The 21,296-nt window shown below is 46.9% G+C and overlaps 1 protein-coding gene across 1 annotated transcript; it reads right to left on the bottom strand.

The window, feature by feature from the left end:
- Positions 1-15,594: 15,594 nt before the first annotated feature.
- Positions 15,595-19,153, bottom strand: LOC142064581 (trypsin I-P1-like). The gene is made up of 5 exons (XM_075109718.1): positions 19,025-19,153; positions 18,392-18,560; positions 17,532-17,785; positions 16,578-16,714; positions 15,595-15,842 (listed from the first exon to the last, which is right to left on the bottom strand). Exons 1-5 carry the CDS (start codon positions 19,062-19,064, stop codon positions 15,693-15,695), a joined length of 750 nt encoding a protein of 249 aa, XP_074965819.1. The 5' UTR covers positions 19,065-19,153; the 3' UTR covers positions 15,595-15,692.
- Positions 19,154-21,296: the final 2,143 nt, after the last annotated feature.

Below are 21,296 nucleotides of genomic sequence, written 5' to 3'. Positions count from 1 at the left end.
TTTCCAGCAGAATCTGCTAAGTTGAAGTCTCCCACGAGAACTAGGGCTAGAGATTGTGAGACTTCAGCCAACTGCTTGTAGAGTACTTCATCTGTGTCCTCATCCTGGTTGGGTGGTCTATAACAGACTCCCACCAGGATGTCTCCCTTACTGGCCTTCCCCCTGACCCTTACCCATAAGCACTCAACCTTATCATTACCGTCATTGAGTTCTAGACAGTCAAAACACTCTCTAACATACAAGGCTACCCCTCCAACATACAAGGCTACCCTTCCACCTCGCCTTCCTTGCCTGTCCCTTCTAAAGAGCTTGTAGCCATGCATTGCAGTGCTCCAGTTGTGCGGGTCATCCCACCATGTTTCTGTGATGGCGCCCACATCATAGCTTCCCTGGAACACAGTGGCTTCCAGCTCCTTCTATTTATTGCCCATGCTGCATGCATTGGTATAAATGCACTTCAATTGATCTATTGATCTCTTCTCCAACACAGGCATGCTACCCCCAGGCTCATTCCTAGCAAGCCTGGTTTTATCCCCTTCCCCCTTCATATCTAGTTTAAAGCTCTCTCAACGAGGCCTGCTAACTCCTGAGCCAGAATCCTTTTCCCCCTTTGTGACAGGTGAACCCCAGCTGTCTCCAGCAGGCCTGGGGCCATGTAAACTGCCCCATGATCAAAAAAACCAAAATTCCACTGCTGGCACCAGCCTCTGGGCCACATGTTAATGAGATGGGACTTCCTGTTCCTTTCTGTGTGTCTCCCGGCTACCAATGGGATGGAGGAAAACACTACCTGAGCTCCTGATCCTTCAAGCAATACATCTGAGGATGCTGAAACAGCCATGGCTCAAACAAGGATGTATTCCATTTATGTCAGTTCCTCCCCCATTTCTCATCCTCAGAAGAAAAACTCAGGCCTCCACCTCCTCCATGTGGAGCTCTCCACTCCCTTCAGTGTGGAACCACGGGACTCTGGGTTTGTGGAGAACAATAGATGGGAAACCAAGGCTTCAAATGGTGACCATAGAGATCAGAGCAATTTGAAGGTGAGGAAGGTTGATGTGCAATGTCTATATTTGAATTTGTTGGGAGCCTTGTAAGAGTCACAAGCTTGCAAACCACAACACTAGCTATCTAGGACATGGGCTTATCAAAGTCAGAAACCTCCAGGAGGAGGCAATCCAGGAACTACCTGGAGCCAAATGCATGGGCTATCTCCTCACCTGTCCTGTATTGGCAGGTAGTGGGGTCTATGGCTTAAAGGGGTGAGGAAGGCAACAGGAGCTGACTTGTGAGTTGCCCCTGCCCACAGCAGTATACAACCTGGGTGAGCCATAACACGGCCCGGCCCTTGTGACCAGGACAATGACCAGGATGAGAAAGTCCTGGAGAAGGTTCAGAAGGCATTGCTGGAACTTCTGCTGTTTCCTAGCATCTGGTCTGGCCCACCCACTGCATCCCCTGCTGCTTGCCAAAAGACAAAAGGGCTTCCCTGACTTGCCTACTCTTCTTTATCTCCAGTGCTGCTGAATAGCCACAAGAGAGTGGAAGTCCCCAGGAGAAGCTGATGCTCAGGTATATTTTCATAGTCCATCAAGGACAGAAGCTGAGAAATCCTTCATGGAGTGTGAGGCATAAGCCTAGTCAGGGGTGGTCCAGCTCATGCTGTAGCTGTGGGCAGGGGGAGATGCTGTGTGGCACACAAGTGAACTGTGCAACACCATGGTCTCCACCTGTTGATCCAGTGTCTCCTGCTTAGCAAATGCAGACAGTATTCCCCATGCCTTTCACTGAACTTTCTTCCTCAGAGAAACACTGAGTTGGGTGACACCCCATTAGCTTCTCTTCTTAGCATCATGAGGTGGAAGTACCACCAGGGATCCTAGCTCATTTCCACTTGTTTCTCCTTCCCTGTCACCAAGCAGAGCTCCAGGCACAGGGTCTGAGAGTTCCTATGAGGACAGAAAGGTGCTGCCAGCAGGGCTCAGCATAGTAAAGACCTCTGTGATTTGTTGCCTGGGTTCCTTTCACCCTTGCCACTCTCCCAGCTGTTCATCCCTGTGCTCATTGGGTTCCCCAGCCAGCCTATGATGTGCTGAGCATGCCCCATTCAGGACAGGCCATGTGCAAGTCCCTCTGACCAGAAACACCTGAGGGCGCTGTGGAGAGGATGCCAGTGGTCTGAATCTCGTGAGCCTGTGAGCAGAGCAGCAGACGGGTGTCACTGGTAGAGCATGAGTGAATGAAATTGCATTGTACAGCTGCTTTCAAGACCCTAGAGGTCTTGCCAGCTGCATCCCAGCAGCATGGCCCACACAATTCTGGAGCACAAGCTCAGTGCTGCCAGAAAAAGAATCCACCTTGGACAGATTGATTCACTGGGCAGAGGAGGCAATGACACAGATGGTCTGAGTCCCTGAGCACTCCTTGAATTTGCCAAACAAAGTATGCTCCTGAAGCAGAGCTGCCAGAAGCCCTTGCCCCAGAGGCAGCACCAAGCTGAGGCACCCCGGGAGTCCCCAGCTAGGCCCCAGGGAGAAACCATCTCTGGAGGAACTTGGGCTACTGCCTGTCAGCAAGGAAGGTGGAGGGAGAGGCCACCCTGGCCCCAATCCTCAGCACCTCTTCTCCCTTATGCCTCCCCCTTTGGGCCACACTCGATTCTTTCTTTCTTCCCATGCCAGCGCATTGACTGTCCCTGTGCTCTTCACAGGCTGGAGGAAACGCCTCTTACCAGCTCTACTGGGCCAGGGCTGGAGGGAGCCCTGTACATGTGCACACACGCATGCACACATACACATACATGTGTGCACACACGGACCCCTCCCATCCCCGTTACAGTCATCACTGCACCAGCCTGGAGCACTTCCAATACTCAAAGATGTTTGACCAGCCTGGCTGGAGTGGGCAAAGGCTCAGGACACTGAGCATCTCCTGTCCCTGCAGCCCCTCTATAGAAGAAAGAGCGTTGGAGAAAGCATCCAGGAAAGTGAGTCATAGTCTGCTTTGTTCCCTACCCCTGACAGGTATTACGGGTAGGGATAGTGTGGCACAGCTGAGCCCCCGTCTTTCCTTTGTGATATTCAGGAACATTTCCAACTCTGCTGCAGAAAGTAAGAGAAACTAACTGCAGTGGGAGTCACAGTTCCCTGCAGAAGAGCAGCTGGAAACTGCAGACATTGTTTTGCTCTTCAGAGAAAAGGGTGGGGGAAGTGCTTCACTGCAAAGCCCATGAGAGCCCTCAGCAAACAGAATGCTTGGGCTGTTGTGGTGTCTTTCCTGGTCCTGCCTCTCAGCCTCTCACTGACGTTAATTGCTGTGCTCACAGGAAAAAAAAAAAAAAAAGAAAAAGAAACATCCATGGCTGGGGGGAAGAGAAAAAATACATGGGAAAATGCAAGGGACCTATGTGTGTTCTTCATACCTCATTTCTCCAGCTCTCAAGGACTTCAGACAGAGAAGGGGAACTCTCAGCATTCCTCTGCCTTGCACACACTGACTCCCATGTAACCTCAGCATAGTTCTGTCCATGCAACCCCCTTCTTCCCTCCCCATCCCCCCCACATCTCTGCAGGGTTTATACTTTCCTGTGATTGTGCGTCATTCACCAGGGTCCCCAGCCAGCCAATCCTTTCTTGCATTTCATGTCCTGCCCAGCCCCAAAATGTCTCATCCTCACTCAGTTCTTCCTCTTCATATATCTCTGGGTAGCTACAAAAGGCAGGTCCCTGAAAGGACAGGGGCTTTTTCTCATGGTTCCCTGCTGGTTCTTTATGGCCATGCTGGCCCTTATGGGTAGGTGAATTCAACTCACCACTGAGCACCTACATTGATTCTACTGCTGCTGTCCCAGCTGTGTACCCAGTTGCTGGCAGTGCTCCATTCCCCAAAGCTTCCTGTGCTGAGGATAGGCAATGCATGCATGCATGCAGGTGGGCAGGAATCCCTGCATCTTCTGCAATGGCTGTCTATTTTTTCTTCTGTGTGCACCCTCCAATTGATTCCTTTTTTGGACACAAACTGTCCAGGAATGTTTCTTGCCTATCGGAGAGAGACTGGAAACTCACCTGCTGATCTGAAGAACTTCCCCATCCCTTCTGCTGCTCCCTAGCCTGCCCTGTTCCTTCTCACCCTTTTCTCTACCAACTCACAGTGCCTAGTTCATGTCTTTCCATTTTTGACTCCTTCTCAATGCTCGTCCTTTTCCTTTCCAGCATTGGCTCTGGAACAGTCCCCAGACACAGTGATACAAGAAGGCCAGTCCGTGAATCTGCGCTGTTCCAAGAAGAAATCCACCAGCACAGTTATGTACTGGTACAAGCAGCCTTTGGGGAAGGACTCCAGGCTGATCCTAGTGGCTTTTGCATTAGAAGGTGGCACAGCAAATGTTGAGGAGGAGTTCCGAAGGCATTTCAAGACCAGTGAGATACAAGGAGATGGGATGACCCTTTTGATAGAGCAAGTCTTTCTCAACGACTCTGGCACGTATTATTGTGCTGAGAGTGAAACACAGTGGCTAGGCTGCTAAGGGAGCTGAGCACAAACCTTCCCCTGCACAAAAGGGACCTGCTTTCCTCTGTGTTGGTGCTGCACAAAGCAGGATGATCCCTTTCCACTCCTTACCTCCTCTGCTTCCTAGCTTTCCCTTCCTTCTCTTCTCAGATTCTGTGAGTTTATTTGTCCTGCTTTCTCTCCTTGCTACCCTCACTCCTCCTTGCTTTCCTTTTTGTTTAACTCTCATTCACATTATATTCACTTCCATCAGCACTTCGTCCCTTCTCTGCCTCCCTTTCCCTCCCCACCTTCTTCTTTTTGTCCCACTGCAGTCTGCACTCTACAGACTTCCTCTCATTTAACTCCAGCCACCCCTGCTCATCATTCTCACTGTCAAACAGAAAGGATGTTCACATGAGAAGTTCTTGGTGCACCTTTAGATAAAGGCAAGGCCAGGCAAGTGGCATAATAGCCAGTACTAAGTGGGAGCTGTCTACTTACTCCTCCATTACAATGACCTTTATGCGGTTATCCTGTGGCCAAGGGATATGTGCACGACAGCACAGGCCTGAAGGCCGCATTGCACATGCAGTGCAGCACAGCACAGGCCTACTCAGGTTAACTCTTATGTGGATCACTAACTCTATAAGGGAACAATGCCCTCTTGGAAAGAAGACGTATTGTCTATGTTTAATTAACATGAATCTGAACTCCTTTTTGAACAAGCATTGCTTATGTAGTGTTTGATGTTTTAATATTTAACCTAAGCTTAAAGACAGAGTATCTTGGCCATCAGTGTTATCCATTTAATCGAGGACAAACATTCCTTTTGGAAGAAAATAAAGGAGAGCTGGCAAAATAAAAGAGCCTTGAATTGTCCTTAAGTGACATGCAACCACATATATGGATAAAAGGGTTAGGGTACTTCATCCATGAAGACCACCTGAGACCACCTGAGACCACGAAGGACACCCGAAGAGAGGAAGACATGCACAGAAGTATCTGAAGTGGAGCCAAGAGGAGTGACTTAATGCCATTATGCAACATATGTATATTAGAACAAATATGTGTTGGATAGGCAGAATATGTATTAGTTTATTGTATAACAAAGGAGCTGGCTTTGGTGTGCTTCATTTGTGGAAAACCACCGAGCATCCAGGCTTGCGCCACCCTGAAATAAATAAGCAATTTCTCTCCTGAGTGTGTTTATTAACTCATTGCACACCAGGCAATGAATATGCTTTTCAGACAACTCCTCCAGGTACAGTGGTCTCCAGGTCAGGACCACTACCTTCCATTCCTTGATCCACATACAATTTACCTTTTGCAAAGATATTATATCAATTACAGATTATGTTAGCAAACTGTGCAGCTAACAATGTTTCCTGACAGGTGAATACTCTTTCCCACAGTGAATACTCTTCTCAGAAATCCCTCTGTGGTGTAGTCTCCCAAGAGGGAGTGCAGGATGCCAGCACAGAGCCAAAGGCAGCCTTTTCTCTCCTTGAGATCTCCCTTCGGAGGAAGAGAAGAACAGTTACAGAACTCTTCTCTGTCACACTACAACAGACACCAGGATGACAGGTGAGCAGCCTTTCCATCTCTGTAACAAGATGAAAAGCATTGGGATAAGCAGAGAAAATTCCATGCTGCAGCTTGCAGGGTTGGGAATCTGTGACTGTAAGGGTGTCTAGAGAGGAGACCCAGCTGGGGGGCAGAGACACAAACATATGTTCCTGAGCTCTCTTTCTCCTCCCTTCATTTGGTGCGTCTTTGTGCATCTCTGTGCTGTGCAGACACTCAGGCTGCCACACAGCCCCATCATGCTCCTGTGACAACGCTTATCTGCCACCTACACATACACACAGCAGGAAGTCAGTGGACCAGGGTACTTGCATCTCATGCCTATGCGCAGGTGTCTTTCCCCACTGTACCCAGCCAGCCAACTGCCTTCTCACATTTCAAGCTCTCTCTCACTGCCCTGCCCACCTGCATAGCAACATGTCTCTTCCTCTCTCAACCTTTCCTCTTCACACACCTCTGTGCCTGTGCTGCCATCACAGGCAGGTTGCTGGAAGGAGGAGGCCTTTCTCCATGGTTCTCCACTGGTTCCTTGTGGCCATCCTGGCCCCTGTGGGTAAGTGAGCCTCCCTTCTACTTGAACAGCTGCACTGAAGACACTGCTGCTGCCTCGGCTGTGTGCCCAGTTTCTGGCAGTGCCCCATTCCCCAAGGCTTCCAGGGGGAGGATGGGCAATGAACAAGGTGAGCTTTTCCTCAACCTCTTAACTCAGAGAACCTTACAGATCTACAAATTTGTTTTTTCTGTCCTGTTTTGATACTTCAGTTGATAATACTGAAGTTATTTTTTTCAAAACAGATTTGGTTTGTGGGTTTTTTTCCTCCTATGTGTCTCTCAGAAACAGGACACTGTCCCATAGCTTCCTGACATCCTTATGCCACCTTATCCCATGTCATACTTCAAGGATGTGTTTTTGTGTCCCCTTCAATGCATTTCACTCCTCACATTTCTTCCCTTCTCTTTCTAGGCCAGGCCCTTCAGCAATCACCAGACACAGTTGTCCGAGTGGGAGACTCCGTGACTCTGAATTGTTCCGGAAAGGGGAATGCATTCTCATCCATGTACTGGTACAAGTTGCCCATGGGGAAGGATGCTACTCTGCAGTTGGTTGTATTCTCAGTGGAAGGTGGCACAGCAGACGTGGAGGAGGAATTCAGAAACCACTTCCAGAGTAGTGGGACTAAGGGCAACCACTTATCTTTGGAGATAGTTCATGCCCGACTCAATGATTCGGGCACATACTTCTGTGCTGAGCAAGACCCACAGTGGCACAAAAGTTGGAACAGTATAGCACAAACCTTTCCATGCAAACAGGGATCTGCCCCCAGCACACACAGAGCCCTGTATTTGACAGTACCTAATTTTCTCCTCTTGCCCTCCAGCTCTGTCTACTTAAGGAAAGTGCTAGTGTCATCTGTCTTCTGCCTGTTCTCTAATTTCTTTCCCATTTCTGAGTCACTTTTCTTCTTGTACTTGCTGCCTTCCCTCATTTCTCTGCCGCCTATAGACTGCCTCTCATTTTCCTCCTCTACTCTTTCTCTCTGTCCCCTTCCCTTTTCTTCTCTGTCTTCTCACACCTGTCCTGCTCCTATTTCCCAAATTCTCTTGCATTTCTTCTCCCTTTCAGCCTGTTACACCAAGTCATGGGTAAGCAGGATGTGGAATAGTTCACACAGCCATTTCTTTCTCTGCCAGCTGGAAAGTCAAGGCCAGCCTGGAGTTGAATCTGGCAATGGACCCTGGAACTGAGCACTCCTATATGTATTAATGTGTCCACAAGATTCTCCTGGGATTGCTCATTCTTCAGTTTCCAAGAGTACACGTGCCTCCGTTAGTAACCTGGGGCTCAGCACACCTCTGTGTGTGAGAGGCTCTGAGTTCCAGAGCACTGGCAGGACGATGCCACTGAGCACTTCTATGTGTGCATTGGTTCCTTGGCTCCACCAGTCTCCAGGGAATGGGCACACTGCTGTGCACCATGGTCCCCAGGTTGCACCACTACCCTGTAATCAGAACTCTGATGTATGTGAGGTAGCCCAAGTCTCAACAGTATCTGGGGACAGAGCACGGTGCTGTAGTTGAGAAACCCAAAGCTGCAAGATGCTCTGTGACAATAACTCACCACACCTTTGGCTCTGCTAGTCAGAATGGAGCTGTCAGGGCAAGGAGGGGGATTATTCCCCCACTCTGCTCCACACTGGGGAGGCCACAGCTGTGGACTGGAACCATCTTTTGTCCTCAGGACAAAGGGAGATGTCCGGGGTGTTGGGTGAGCACTGGAACACAGGGCAGGTGGCGAGAAGTTGAGGTTTCTGGGTTTGTTTAGCCAGAATATGAGAAAGCAGGGGAGCATTAGTTGCAGCCTCTCATTCCCTGGAGGGAGCTGAGGACAGGTTAGAGACAGACTTTTCCTGGAGGTGTCCAGGAAAGCACTGAAAGATGATGGCACAATCTGGGATAGGGAAATTCTGCCTTAGCAAAATTTCCTTTGCTGGAGGAGTGATACTGCCTTGGAACAGGACCTGGTACTCAGAGGAGTGATTTGCATCTGGGAAACTTTCCAAACTGTCCTGGTCCAGGCCCTGAGAGACTAGCTCCTGTTCTAGAAACAACCCTTACCTGAGTGGAGGGCAGACTGGAAACCCTTGGATACCACCCCCAAGTACCTCTGTGAGCCTTTGGTGTATTCTTCAGTGTAGTACAGCTTTCAAGAATAGGGGAATATTTGGATGAGAGGGTCTTTGTGGTACTCACATAGACCGCTGGATCTCCATTAAAGTCCTGCCAAGAAAGACAACTGTGTGTTAATCCTGCCTGGTGATGGGAAGAAGGGGATAGATGGTTACTCTCTGTGGAAGGAACATGCCCTCTGTCCCTTTTCTCTATGCAGACCACTTCATGGTTCAGGTGTTACAGATGAACACCTTTGCTGAAACCAGTTCTAACATTCTTAAATAAACCCTGTGATTTCAAAGAGATTGTAATGGGGTCCCATCACACAAGATTCTAGTCTTAGATCAGGACCCCAGGATTTGTCCAATACAAGTGTCCCCAGGCCTTTACTTACATCCAGTGCTCCCTACTCCATCACACAGAAAAGCTGAGCTCCCTTTCAGCTATTGGGGCTGCACTCTACTCTACCTGGACCTCTCTGGACCACACCAGTCCAGCCTGGCTGCACCCACCCCCACTTCCCTTTCTCTCTTAGTCAGGATAGGATGGGTGCCCTCTCTGTGCCCCTCAGGGCAGGAGGTGGAACCAAGGCCTGGGGTCTTTCCCACATGCCATTTACGTCCTGGCCATTCAAAGCATTGTTGACCATGAGCTTGCCATTGAACCTGCCTTTGACCTGGAAAAAGAAATGAATGTCACCCTTTGCCTAGTGTGAAGTAGGGTCCACTCTATACCCCTCCCCAGGGCCAATGTTCAGCTGTCAGCCCAAACAGCTCCAGCCTAGGAACTAACTGCTCCACACTCATGCCACCAGGTTATAGGGAACAGATAGCTTCCCCAGAGAAGGAGAGGTCATAATCCACTTGGGAATTAATCCCATAATCCCCCTGGGAAGTAATCTCATAATTGTTTTGGGATTAATCCTATTAGCCCAAAGAAAATAATTCTGTAATGCCCACCCCCAATGTCATGCATCTCTTCTTTCCTCAGCATTTCCTCCTCACACATCTCTGTGCCTGTGCTGCCTGTGCTGCTACCAGGGGCAGATTTCCATCACTGAGTGTTTGGGAGAGTATGGGTTTTCCTCACACTGTCACAAGATGCAGTCTTCTCTCTTTTTCTGTAGAGATCAGAGCGGGGACTGATGAGACAGGGTTATTTCCAAAGATGAATGAGAGCCTGTTCGTCAGGGATCTGCACTAGGTGTTGTCGCTGTGGAGAAGTGTGATGGATGCACTCAACCCCTTAACCAAACTAGCAGTAGTTTGGTACAGGCTCCAAAGGAGACAAAGGTCTAAGCTGTGACCGGGCCAAGAACTCCTCTAGTTCCAATCTGTTCCCTGAAAACCCACAAAGGAGCAGAGCGACACAGTGAGCATGGATGGATATGACCGATTAACACATGAATAATGGGTTGCTGTACCAAGGAACAAAGTTGTGGGTAGAAGGAGTCTCATGCATACCTTTTCCAACGCATGTAATCTGACTATGTGCCAACAACTTTGTTCCATAAACATGACAGCCTAAACAAGTCTTCTTTTAGCTCTCCCTGCTATCCAGTTGTCTGCATGGTGGTGACTTCCCCTTGAGATGGGACATCTCTCAAAGCTGCTCCTCGAGGCGGAGAGACATTTTACCAGTGGCAGATTTTTGGTAAGCAACTGATATCACACATAACCTTGTAGTATGGTAACTTCGATTTGTGTCTTGGTAATTTTGAATCATTTTTCAAATGATCATGCCATACAGTAATAGAATGAGCCTTACGATAGAACTTTAAGTCACACTTTCACAACATCATATTAAAGCCACTTTTGCTAATACCTTTGATGGTGATTCTTTAAGTGATCTAAATCACCCATGTGACAAACTGGCATAGTCAGCAGAATCCTAAATCAGGATTTGTGGTAAGAAGCTAGGCACTGCAGAGCAATGAAGGCCAGCTGCACTTCCTGGAACCATACAGAACCATTGGAAAAGCTAAGGACGTTTTGTGGAGGGAAAGGACAGATGCACGTGAGGCAGTGAAACAGCTGATGCTGGAGCGAAAGATGGTAATGCAGCCACAAACCACCTATTGTACTTGGTGCAAAAGGTGTGGAAGACAAAGTTCAGCATGTTGGCCATGCCACAAACCTCAGTTCATTGGCAGCACTGACACCTTGCAGGTTGCAGGGTCCTTCCCTCAGTGCAAGGGGGGGAAGGGTGCAGAAAAAGATCCACGCCTGTTAATTTTATGAGGGTTGTGGAACCCAGCTTCTTCCAGCACCTCACCTGCTCACTGGAGGAAAGAAACCAGACACACACACTTCGTGTCTCTTTGTATATCAGCACAGATGTGCTGATAGTGCTAGTACCTCATATGTACATCATAATGCTCTCTGTTTCCTTTTTTTTGTTAAGCACCACATGATTGAGGAAGCTGTTAGCAATCATTGAGAAAAAGATAACTATTCCCACTTTTCTGGATAAAGATAGGAGGAAAACTTCAACATTAAGCATATAAGAGACTCAAGAGAGACCAAAACATTCTATTCAGCTAGGGATCTCCTTCTCCCTAACCGTCTTATAGGGGTGGATCAGCCACATGTCCTGTTGCAGGGATTGGATTGGCCGCAGGGCCTGTTGTGGGGACTGGAATGGCCATGGTGCCTGTCGCTGGAGTTGGAGTGGCTGTGGTACATGTCGCAGGAGTTGGAGTGGCCACAGTATGTGTCACCCGAGTTGGAGTAGCCAGGGAGCCTGTCGCTGGAGTTGGAGTAGCCTCAGTGCCTGTTGTTTTCCTTTTCTTTGTCTTCCCAGGTTCACAGGCCTTCTCTTCCCCTTGGGAATACTGTTGAACAGGGCTTGGTAGGCATGGGCCAGGCCTCAGCACATTGCACTGATCTGTGTCTCCCTAGAGTTGCCAGGGTGACAACATACTTCCTCCAAATACTCTACTAGTTTTTCAGGATTCTGCACTTGTTCAGGGGTGAAGTTCTAGAACAGTGGACGTGCCCACCATCCTAGGTATTTGCCCATACTATCCCACACACCCTGCCACTCATAACTATCAAGCCTTAGGGCAGGTCTCTGGATGATATTCTTAAACTGCTTATTAACCTTAGACAAAACCAAAACAATCTGCCAAAGCAATACCAACAGATGCATCTTAACTCCCCAAGGATGTTCAAGATACTTAAAAGTTGTTGTAATGAGGGAGGAGGCACTATAAAAGGCAGTAGCTAAGGTGCAATTCTCTATTTCCTCCATAAAAAAACTCTCAGAGGAGGAGGAGGTATAATTGTTGATAGTATCCATGAGGTGGTACCTGAAGTACAGTAATGGCTTCAATATAAACTTCAAATACCTAATAAAGCTCAAGGCCAGTGTTTTAAAAACAACTCTCCCAAGCAAAACATCACTAATCACTGCAGAGCACAGCAGACCACAAAACCCAACACCAATCTTTAACTGGCACAGCAAATACAAGAGCACAGTGCAGATTGGATCAACTAATATTGAGAACAGAGTCTATGCTATGACCAGTAACTGTTATTATCTCAAACCCTTCATGCCTCATGTTGGGCACCAAAAAGGACTGCTGTGGTTTAGCCCCAGTTGGCAACTAAACACCATACAGTGCTTGCTCACTCCTCCCACCCCTGTGGGATAGAGGAGAGAACTGAAAGAGCAAAAGCAAGAAAACTCACGGGTTGAGATAAGAACACTTTAATAATTAAAATAAAATAGTAATAGTCATAATGGTAATTATAATAATTATGATAATATAATAAAAAGGAAAATAAAAAGACAGATAAATGAATCCCAGAAAAAAAGTAAAAAATAAAATAACCACAAGCAATGCAACTGCTCACCACCCACTGACCGATGTTGCTGGTCCCCAAGCCACGATTGCTGCCTGCCCCTGGCCAGCTCCCCCCGGCCAGCTCCCCCGAGTTAATATACAGGGTGTGATGTCATATGATATGGAATATCCCTTTGGTCAGTTTGGATCTGTTCTCTTAGCTGTGCCCCCTCCCCTCCTGCCTTCTTGTGCACCTGGCAGAGCATGGGAAACTAGAAAAGTCCTTGATTAAGCACTACCTAGCAACAACTAAAACATCAGTATGTTATCAACATTATTTTCATACTAAGTCCAAAGCACAGCACTATAACAGCTACGGTGAAGAAAACTAACCCTATCCCAGCAAAAACCAGGACAGTATATCATGCAGCCAAGTTATACCTGCATAGCTATAGCATGCAGCTAACAGCCTGTGCAGTGAAGCCCTTCTAGTAACACGGACTGCAGTCATCCAAGCACAAACCCAGGTGGCCCCAAGAATGAGGTGTCTCAGGAGTCTATTATATCAAAGCTATTTTATCAGGCTAAAGATTCCCAACTACAGACATATGCCCACAGAATATGGGGCATATGCTCTGACTCCACTGATCGGTTCACACTAGCTGTCTGGTTTGCACACTAATGACCTTATTGCTCCTTTAGCGGGTTTCATCTTTCTGTGTAACTTTTTTTTCCTTCTGTTTCTTCTTTTCCTTTTTTTATTTCTTTTATTCTTAAGATGGTTTGCTCCCTTCTTCTGCTATTTATTTTCTCTCAGTAATTCTCCCTACTCTTTGCTGTGGTGTTTAGATTTATCTAGGATAATTTGAGATCTCCTCAGAAATCTTGTTACCTCCTTTTCCAAATACATCAAAGAGCAGACATCTCAGCTGTGACCCACAGGTTTACAAAGGTGTTGCAATACCCGCTTCTTGAAAACTGTTAATTTTTCTCACTTTCTTTTTTTTTTTCCCCCTGTCGTTTTGTCCTCCTTATTCTAGGACAATGTCATTTTTAAGTCACAGGTCCTCCCCTCCAGCCTTCCCCAAGAGATATGTTCACTTTTACACAAACCAGCATAGTTTGCTGCCCAGTTCTATTCTTAAAACTTCTTCCAAGTGTTGTGCCTCTTTGGAGAAGCTGGACTGAGTTTTAATTAAGTGCTGCTGCCACTTTGGTACTTCCCTTCCTGCCATGTGAGATTGGTCAAGGTTTTCATGCCTTCATATGTGCATGCAAATATATTGAATTTCATTACACTGCAGTTTTTCCTGAGAAAAATAGAGAAAGTACAGGGCACTTTGTCCTGTTGACCCTCACCTCCAATCAAGGGCTCAGAGCTCTCTAATCCTTTCACGCCTGCTGTGCAGGGCTGGGTGATAAAAGCATTATGTGGAAATGCCAGCAGAGAGAGAGAGTGGAAAAAAAATAGTGTCCTCACATCTGCAGAGCACTGACCACAAAGGAGGGAACAATTTTGTCAGTGACCTCTCCATGGCACTGTCCACCACAGGCATTGTGGTGTACAGGCATGTAAGGAGAGATCCCATAAGGATATTCCAAAAATTTGAAAATCAAGTATGGTCGATAATTTGGAAAGTGGAATTTCTTCCTTCTCCCACCGGACCTACCTTAACGCATAGGGTGGATAGTGTCAGAAGCCTGGGAATGTTTCCAGACTACTCTTCTCAACATACCTGTCTGTCATAATTGAGAATGCACTCTGCCTGATGATAGACTTATTTCTTCCCCACCATTACCATCTTGTCAACTTTCATCGCATCCTCTCCTCTCTCATCCAACTTTTCTTCCCCTTTCCCCTAACATACCCAGGCAAAGATACCAACCACCCTCCACTCACAGTGGTCAGGCCGGGAGACAGGGTCAGGGATCTGTGAATTTCAAATGCTTCCAGATAAGAACGCTGTCTCCAGGTGAAAACAGGGTGAGGGAAGGGTCCCAGGCTACAGCTCAGGGATTTTCTGGAAAAGGGCAGATGCTGAGAAGGAATTCAGCAAATGCTTCCAGAGCAAGGATGCAAAAAGCGATGGTCTGACCCTATTCATATATTGTGCTTATAATAATGACTCATGCACCTATTACTCTCCCAAGAAATATATCCCTGACAAAGCATCTGAGAGAGCCAGGCACAAACCTGTCTGTAGGCAAATGGCACTTGTTCCTTCATGCCCTGCTCTTCTCCTCTCCGGTCCCTTCCCTTCCTCTGAAAGGAAATCCGAAAGTGTTGGATTTCTTTTAAATTTCTCCCCATTTCACCTATCCTCTGCTCTTTCTACCCTGTTATTTTACTCAAACCCTCTATTTCCCTTTTCTTTTCTAGGAGACAAGTGACACAGCCCATAGGCAACTTTGGCAGCTTTTTCATGGACTTTCAACTCCAGTGCCATTTGGAGTTAGGAAGAGTTAAAACTGGGACCCAGGAACATCTCTGTCCAAAAGGACAGAGTCAAAAGACTCTTCCAGGAAAACTAAGCAAGCCCAGCATGGCCACTTAACTGAGCAAAAAGGTACAGACAACAGCCCCACCCCCACCCCCCACCCACCCCCACCCACCCCCACCCCCGGCACTGGGACGTGGAGAGAACAAGCCGTACAAAGGGGTTATTTCATTCCCCAAGTAGAGCTTTCAAGGAGGGAAGAGTTCAGTCATATTGGTGGGTGCGGGAGTGGGGGCAGTGGGGAAGGTTTGTGTTGCTGCCTGCTGTTTTCTACAGTAGGGGTATGCTGCCTGTAGGATTCAGCGCACTCTCTCAGCTGCTTTAGGCAGTTTGGTAGCACCTGAGTACATGCTGATAAACAGAAAAGATGTTCTGCTCCAGAAACGGCTGCCTGTAACTGACTGAAAGACTGCCGAAGATGAGGCTGCAAAATGTTCCAAGATCCTGGTAGCTGAGAGGCACCACAAATACTAAATATTTTCCCCAGAGTGACATTCCTTGCCTCTGCCCTCCATATCACAGCCTGTGGAAGTACCCAGAGAAACGATGCACAAAGAAGGGGTGCCTGAAAGTCTTTATTTGTTGATAATTTTTGTATGCCCAGTCCCAAAACAGAAGAAAATGATGAGGAGAAAAAGCAGGTCACATAGAACGAGTGTGTCTCAGTTGGCAGACATAGTTGCTTTGATCCAGGAGACGTAGTTACAAACCTTAGTGTAAACCCCAGGGTAGCCTTTCTGCGCACATCCAATACCCCAGGAAACGATGCCCTGGAGCTGCGCATTGCAGACCACTGGACCACCGGAATCCCCCTGTGCACACAAAGGGTACGGATATTCAGCAAACGGTATCAGCGTAAGTGATGAGCCAGAGATCCCAGAAATCGCTGACATTCAAACAAGCTCCATTGTGCTTTTTCTACATAGAAGTTCTACAAAGGTAATTTCTGATCACCACTCTACACCTCATGCTACTGTGCCTTCCTTTAGCTCCAATGGCACCACAGCTAAGGGTAAGCTGCCTATTTTAGATGGACGCAGTCCTTGGCAGACACTTAGGATATGTGTGTCTTAGACATTATTCTGCCAAATATTTCCATGGAGCTAGGCATGTGTAAAATGCCAGGTGTGTTAATTTGCCAGACCACCTGGATCTTGGCATAGTGGCTATTTCATCTTTGGTGAGTCCAAAACTAACATTTGTGTCCTAAGCTCTAAAGTCACCGTGCTTACTATTGACTCTCTGGTGCAGCACTCCTCCATTTTAACCAGCCTAAGGTGCAGGAGGTAGCATAGTCTGCTTGTGGAGATTTAGGGGAGAGGTATTCGCTGTCTCAGAAAGGGGACAATGACTAACCAAGTGGGAAAAAGCCTAGCCTCGCTCAATAAGCAGCTTTCACTCTAAGCCTCCACTTTTGCTCAAACAAACAACATTCAGAAATGTCAGTGCAGTGAGTATAGCAGGTTCTCTGGAGCAATGGCCTCTTCTACTAGCAAACGGCAGGAAAGAAACATATGGGAAAGGAGGGGCAGATGTAGATGTTTTACCTGGCAGGAGTCTTTCCCTCCCTCCATGAATCCTACACATATCATGTTCTTGGTAATTTTCCCAGGGTAGGCTTTGGTGCACTCGCTTGAGGAGAGTACAGGTGCCTTCAGGCACTGCAAGTTATCTGGGTACGGATCTACAAGAAAATAGGGAGAGATGGCTGATGAAATTTCTGAGTTCATTTTGGAGCCCAGAGAAGATCTTTCTCAGCAGAAAAGTAATCACTGAACATCCTCCTTTAGCAGTCATCATTTTCCCTCTGAACAGTAATCGCAGCATGGATTCCTGCTGTTTAGGTGGAACAGATTCTACCCATGGGTCCACTGTTCTACGCTGCAGCCATGTTAATTTTTCTGATACCTAGAAAATCATCAACTGGCAAGCACGGAGCTCAGAGCTACTCTTGTAGCACATATGCTGGGGGAAACATGGGCCTCAGGAAAACGACCTTCTCCTCTGGTGCAGGTGTAGTTGTCATCAATGGATTAGACACCAGTCACCCCTGACCACTGGTGTAAGAGAAAGGAGCTCTCTTGTAGTAATTTTAGATTCACAATCACAGATTTTGATCTTGTTCTCAGCGAACCGACAACTCCATTGACATTAGTTAAATTGCTAGTGCTTGGCACTGCACGGCTGATAGCACCAGGCCACAAAATTTATGGCAGCGTGAGCATCCTGGTGAATGGCACGTGGATGAGATGATTTAAGTGCCGTTTCATAATACATGTAACACATACATGTGTTCATAACACAGAACAAGAGGAAGGCCCTTATAAAGGCTTACCTTTAAAGCAGTTAAATGGATACTGTCCTGCACAGACTGATCACTCAAAAAGGCCTGTCCCACAGCACTGCTCTGTGCTGTACCCCGCACAGTTTGGAGTTAATTGTGAGGTCTTAGAGTGTCTCCTGGGCCCTCGTGATGCTGTACATTCCCACAGAGTACTCACTGTCATTGCTGAGTGTGTTGCCCCAGCCAGAGATTAGGCATGTGGTGCCTGTGGCCACACAGCTGGTAGGCAGAGGAATTGTTTGGACAGCTCGGTTGAGCTGGGCTGGTTCAGCAAGCTTGATGAGCATAATGTCATTGTCCAGTGTTGCGGAGCTGTAGCCAGAGTGGCGGATGACTTTAGCTGAATTAATCAGCTGCTGTGTCGACTCTGTGAGTGCCAGGTTTTGTTTCCCAAGCTGCACTTGGATGCGACTGGAAAAGACAAGGAATGGCGTATACTTTACTGCTACTGACAGGTTGTGAGGAACCTCCCATCACCGTACACACTTGCTTCAACATGGCTATCGTAATAGCTGTTTTCATTCAGGTTATCTTTCTTGTCCTGCAATAAGTCCCAGGGACCCACACTGAGATCTTACCCACTCCCAGTGCAGGTGGTGAATTTCTGCAGGTTTATTTTGTTGGCCGGGACAAGTTGAATATATAACAGTGCTTTATACAAACATTCTGGGAAAAGGCAAACTGCTATCACCCTGACTTCATTCCTCTTCCTGTTCTCCAGTGACTAAGTTGTAGGAAGGTTAGTGCAATTTGCAAGAAATCACAGCCCATAACTCATGGCTAGATTGTCGCACTGCCATTTCAGAAAGTGCTCTGCATTCACAGAAACATTTGCAGAAGTGGAAAGCCCCTCATGATGCCTCGGCCCAGCTTCCTGAATGAGCCACCCATTCCTTGGTTGTCTCCTGTCAGAATGGAGTCACTTACATATTTGGATCTCACAGCTCAGAATTCCTGCTGGAAGTGAACTGGAAGAAAGAAGTAGGTTACGGAAGAATGTATTTTTTTTCCACTCACGACTTGTAGCAGTGAGCAGCTGACAGGACCCACTGGCTGTTGATGAGGGAACCTCCACAGAAGTGATACCCAGAATTCAGGGACACCTGATAGGGGACAGAGTTCGCCGCACAGGTGTAGCCTCCCACGATCTTGTCATCATCATCATCAGCATTGATGGGGAAGGCAACTGGGAGATACGAAGTGGCATATGTCAACATCTGGCATAAGGAATCTTGTGCCCCTGTGCCTGACTGAAGCATCTCTCTCGTAGGCTCTACTTCCATAAAAACTCATGGTTACAGTGGTGGGCAAGCACTCGCTTCTAGTCCAAAAACTTACAGCAGATTTAGGACCTTCTGGGCCAGAGGTGTTATCTTCATAGTGTTTAAGAGACAGACAGTCTTTTTTTGAAGCTATGGACACATTTCAGTATTCCTGGGTCAAGAACCCCCATGTAGGCATTCATCCCCCATTTTGTGACACAAGCAATTATGAATAGACAGCAGTCAAAAGAAGTTGCAGTGCTCTGCCTTAGAACTTTTGCAAGTTGAAACTGAACTTCACGTTCCCACGCTGGACTACCTTGCAAATTTGCTCAGAAAACAAGCTACCTTATAAATTACAAAAATAGAAGTAAAAAAATGTACTCACCAGCCACACCAACAAATGTGACAAATAGTATGTATTTCATGATCTTGACACTGCCCCAAGCCCAGACTGGTGGACTGGAAGCGTGAGCTGCTAGAAATACATTTTCTGAAATGACCTTATCTCTAGTCCAAGGTTTTCTCCAGGCAAAAGGTACACAGTGGAAAATTTGAAGATCCAGACGTGGGCATTAACAGGCACTGGTAGAAAGTACAAACAACACATCAGTTAATCATAAACCTTTCCTAAGACAGAGAGCTATTTTAAATAATTTCAGAGGGCAGCCTTCAATTTAGAAATACATTCAAGCTTGGGAAGATGCATGATTATTTGCCTGTCTCATTCTTATACGCGGCACCTGTTGAGAGCAACTCTCAAACCCCTTTGAGACTCCTCTGCGTTGATGGCGTCATTCTTTAAAAAGCATATTTTTTTTACCAGAAGCTGAATATTGTCCCCCTGTACTCAGCACCGGTGAGGCCACACCTTGAATACCATGTTCAGTTTTGGACCCCTCAGTACAAGAAGGACATTGAGGTGCTGGAGCGTGTCCAGAGAAGGGCAACAAAGCTGGTGAAGGGTCTGGAGAACAAGTCTTATGAGGAGTGGCTGAGGGAGCTGGGATTGTTTAGTCTGGAGAAGAGGAGGCTGAGGGGAGATCTTATCACCCTCTACAACGACCTGAAAGGAGGTTGTAGTGAGGTCGGTGTTGGGCTCTTCCCCCAAGTTACTAGTGATAGGACGAGAGGAAATGGCCTCAAGTTGCGTCAGGGGAGGTTCAGGCTGGGTATTAGGAAAAATTTCTTTACTGAAAGAGTGGTCAGGCACTGGAAAAGGCTGCTGGGAGGTGGTGGAGTCACCACCCTGGAGGTGTTCAAAAAACATGTAGATGTGGCACTACAAGGCGCTGTTTAGGAGGCATGGTAGTGTCGGACTTGATGATCTTAGAGGTCTTTTCCAACCTTAATGATTCTATTCTATTCTATTCTGTTCTATTCTATGCTATCCCAGAATGTTGCTGAGTTTGCTAAAGCTTAATATGTTTTATGAATAATCATTTTCCAAGCAGCTGCCAACTTCACCGTGTTAGCTCCTGAAAGACATAGGATAACCTTGTGACTTTAAACAGAAGTCATATGCTTTGAGATGCTGAAATGGAATGAGAGACTAAACAGGAATAATCATTCTACTCCATTTTTTGATCAAATTTTGAGGTCCCTGGAGGACTGGTACACACAATGGCACTGTCCAGATGGAAATTTTCCTTCATGTTAAAGGACAAGTCCAAGGCCAGGCACTCCTCCAAGGAGCTGCATGACTTGTCTTGGGCTTTAAACTGGTATCAGTGCACAGTTTTCTTACAAACATGTTTTATCCCGAGAAACAAATAAGGATTAGAAGCTTCTTGTGGAAAAGGGAAAGATCCATAATAGAACTAAGCATGGCAAAAATTACCAAAGCTATCTAATCCCATCGTAACTAAGCAGAGCAAGAACAACTCTTAAACTACAATAGTGTATAATTTGATGTCTCTGTGGATTTATAACTTCTTTCTCCAAAACATGCCATTGGCATAGAGACAGACTGTCATCAGATATTTTAAAACAATATTTTTCCTGAGCTACAGCTCTAATAACCTATTAGGTAACACTTAGGCTATGAAGGGAAGCTTCCTTGTCCTTCTCCTCACAAGGTTTAATATTTGGTTTAGTATCCACCCAGATTTCAGGGAAATCCAGTAATTCAGCATCTGAATTGGGAAGCTCAACCATACCTGCCTTTATCTTCATACTTTTTTTGCCCTCCCCTGTTACTTATGTAATCTTTAACTGGCCAGTTATTCTTAGCAGCAGGAAAGGCATCATATACCTCACTCAAGTCCCTCACGTTCTCCCGTCTGCCTCTCAGGGGTCCTTTCTAGAGGCTCCTGTGAATCACAGAATGCATGCCAGCAGGGCAGCTCATGGAGCAAACTGGTGTCACATGAAGGCAAACAGGGGTGTTTGTGATGCACACCTCAGAAGTCATCCAGCAGACAGACTGCTTCAGAACAGTCCTTCACTTCAGGTCTTTCAGTGAGAGCTGTGAAGGATGAACAGACTCCTTTGCATTCAGGTTGAAATTGGAACACCTCTTCCTGCGCCCCTTGTCCTTTCTTTAAGATGACAAATCCCTACCCGAAATGTTCAATGCCGCTGAATGTTCCACAGACCCCTTGTAAGATTTTTTTCGGGGTCTTTCAAAACATACACTCCGGGGTTACGTCTCCAGGTGC

This window comes from Phalacrocorax aristotelis, chromosome 1, assembly GCF_949628215.1.
Source record: "Phalacrocorax aristotelis chromosome 1, bGulAri2.1, whole genome shotgun sequence".
NCBI classification, from domain to species: Eukaryota; Metazoa; Chordata; class Aves; order Suliformes; family Phalacrocoracidae; genus Phalacrocorax; species Phalacrocorax aristotelis.
This window is presented reverse-complemented; position numbering and strand designations above follow the sequence as displayed.

Coding starts and splice junctions, on each gene's coding strand:
- LOC142064581 (XM_075109718.1), bottom strand. CDS start 19,064: ATGAAATACATACTATTTGTCACATTTGTTGGTGTGGCTG. Junction 17,786..18,391: donor GCTGCTCACTGCTACAAGTC/GTGAGTGGAAAA, acceptor TGTCTTTTCCAG/TCGCATCCAAGTGCAGCTTG. Junction 16,715..17,531: donor CAACACACTCAGCAATGACA/GTGAGTACTCTG, acceptor ATTTTCTTGTAG/ATCCGTACCCAGATAACTTG.